General features: G+C 47.9%; 1 protein-coding gene across 1 annotated transcript; it reads right to left on the reverse strand.

Annotated features, from left to right (window-relative positions):
* Positions 1-679: 679 nt before the first annotated feature.
* On the reverse strand, positions 680-2,330 carry ier2b (immediate early response 2b). The gene has a single exon (XM_078274405.1). It carries the CDS (start codon positions 2,117-2,119, stop codon positions 1,550-1,552), a length of 570 nt encoding a protein of 189 aa, XP_078130531.1. The 5' UTR covers positions 2,120-2,330; the 3' UTR covers positions 680-1,549.
* Positions 2,331-2,635: the final 305 nt, after the last annotated feature.

The raw sequence follows: 2,635 nt of genomic DNA on the forward strand, positions 1-2,635 counted from the left end.
CGTTAAATAGCAGGAAATAAAGAAGTAAGGAGGAGGAGGATGATGGTAACTGAGATCTTCATAACAAACACGAGGAGGGTGATGAAAACCTGAGCGACCAGAACGACCGGATCAACGACACCACCATCATTGCCAGTCATCTGGCAGGAAGCTGCTGCTTCTGATGATGATAATGATGAAGAAGAGGCTCTCAGGCTATAAACACTACCTGCTGCTCTTTGTTTTTTTTCAGCAGCCGTGTTTGGCCCCAGCTGCTTTGTTGCGTAACCGTTTTTATTACCCCTCTCTGAATCGGTGTCAGGTCATGTTGGGAAGGAAGGATGTGATTCAGAATTCTGCCGTAATCCACAGGAAATATTATGACCCGGGAAGCTGCGTGTGTGTGTGTGTGTGTGTGTGAGAGAGTTTGTTTGTTTAAATGTGTGTGTGTGTGTTCCCTACTCTAAGCATGAAGATTAGTGGCAGCAAGCCAGACTGGCACTGGGTTGTACAGACATCCTCCCTCTTATAAAAGGATTGACCCGGTAAACTGTGGCCTAATATAGACCACTAGCTCTTTAATTTGGAAATAAGAAGTGAGGGGGGAGAGGTTCAAGAGAGTGCATGTCAATCAGCAACTCTAAACATCACCTAAACCTTAAATAACGGCATGAACAAAGAGAGCAGGACAACTGAGGTATACCTTTCAAAGTGTTTATTAAAAAATATTTACACCATTAATTCAATCAAAAAAGCAGCTTGGAATGTGAGGTAATATTTTTTTCACAGGGCTGATAAGGATAAGAACATTTCAGTGACATAAATACACAGAAAGTTTAGATTACTGGGCTTCCAACACCATGTGGACAGCCTGGTTGTTGTTTTTTTCTCAAAGCACCATGTGAACAAAGTATACAGGACAGTCCCCTATAGCAGTAGTATGACTTTTCAAAGTCCACAGCAGCAGTTAAGTGTGTGTGTGTGTGTGTGTGTGTGTGTGTGTGTGTGTGTGTGTGTGTGTGTGTGTGTGAGTATGAGTCTGCCCCAAACTGTCCTTCCTCTTTCAGTGGTTGAGTCTGATATCCCGGTATATACAGACAGGAAATCCCCTGGTAGTCCTGTACATGTGTGGGTGTGTTGCTCAACCACTGCACTTCTTCTCTGACTCTCTGCTGATTCACACATACACACACTTTGAGTCAGCGACAGTCACTTGTTTGGACTCATTTTTTACTGAAGGTGAATCACCGGGAAACAAAAGGCAACACAACCAGTTCCCGTTCAGTTTCTTCCTCAAACTTTCCGGCCGTAACTCCTTTACGACTGGTTTAGTCTCTTCTCCTTCTCTGCTTGATCTCTGTAAGGGGCTTTACCAGCCCGGCAGGCACATTCAGATCGACCGGAGAGCTTGCACCATGGTCCCGGTAATCCCTCTGTCCCGGGACCGCTGATGTAGGTCAGCTCCTTGGTGTGCAATGTGGGTGGGGGGGGGTCAAACCGCCCTTAACGAGGAGTTCAGAATCACTTCACTCCAAAGTCTCAATGGAGGCTATTTTCTTGCTCCATCTGTTCAGAAGGCAGGTATTACCCGATTTAAAGACAAAGCGCTCAGGGAGTCCCCGGCCCCGGCGCGACAGCTGCCCATCGGGGCCGCATACCTCTCTTCCCCGGGCTCCAGCCTCGCCCTCTTGCTGGGAAGGAAGTCAGGCGCCGCCGACGCCTTGCCCCGGCGTTTCCTGGACTGCTTCGTCGGGCTCATGTTCTCTTTGTCCTCTGTGATTTCACTATCACACCCTTCTTCTTCTTCTTCTTCTTCTTCTTCTTCTCCTTCGTTGTCCGGCACCTCTGTGGGCGGCTCGACTGAGTTCAGTGCCGGCTGGGGTTCAGGCTGAGGCTCGGGTAACACAGTTTGTTCCACCGGGCTGGAGCTGGTCTCCATCGGCTCCTCCGATGTTTGCCCCTCGATCTCCCGGGAGGAGTGATAGATGTCCCGGGCAGACCTCATGACCATGGAGAGCAGAAGGCTCCGGTGGAGTCTCAGTCCGCCTCTCTGGGTCCTGGAAGCGTACAGCTTGCTTATCGACACGGCCAGGATCCGTCTGGCTTCGACGTTCACTTCCATAGCGGTTGTGGCACTCATTGTTCTTTTCTATGCGTAATTGCGCACGGTTGTTGTTGTTATTGTTGTTATTGTTGTTGTTTTTTGGCACTTTTACCAAAAGGCAAGCAGATGAGTTTCGCCTATCTGTCTAAAGTTAGACTTTAGTTTCTTAGTTTTTGATCTGTCTAAGCTCGGTCTTCAGCTGTTCACCAGTTGTTGTAGACTCAGAGAAATGAGAGCGTTCAAATAGCAGGGTGGCGTTTTATTTCCTCTTTGACGTAACGTGGACTTCATTCCTCAGTAAGTGACAAACAGGCGCCGCCCACACCTGCTGTAGCTGCAGCGAACACAGACAGACACACACACGCACACACGCACACACACACACACACACACACACACACACACACACACACACAAACACCATCTGTTCCGTCTACTGTTTTTCTCACAGTTGATCTCTTTTATTATTTAGATTTCTGCTTCTGCTGCAAGTAATGTCGCGCTACTGCAGCAAATGTAATCCTGAAGTATCTGTATTTTATTCTTATATCT

The sequence above is a fragment of the Sander vitreus genome, chromosome 2 (assembly GCF_031162955.1).
Source record: "Sander vitreus isolate 19-12246 chromosome 2, sanVit1, whole genome shotgun sequence".
NCBI classification, from domain to species: domain Eukaryota; kingdom Metazoa; phylum Chordata; class Actinopteri; order Perciformes; family Percidae; genus Sander; species Sander vitreus.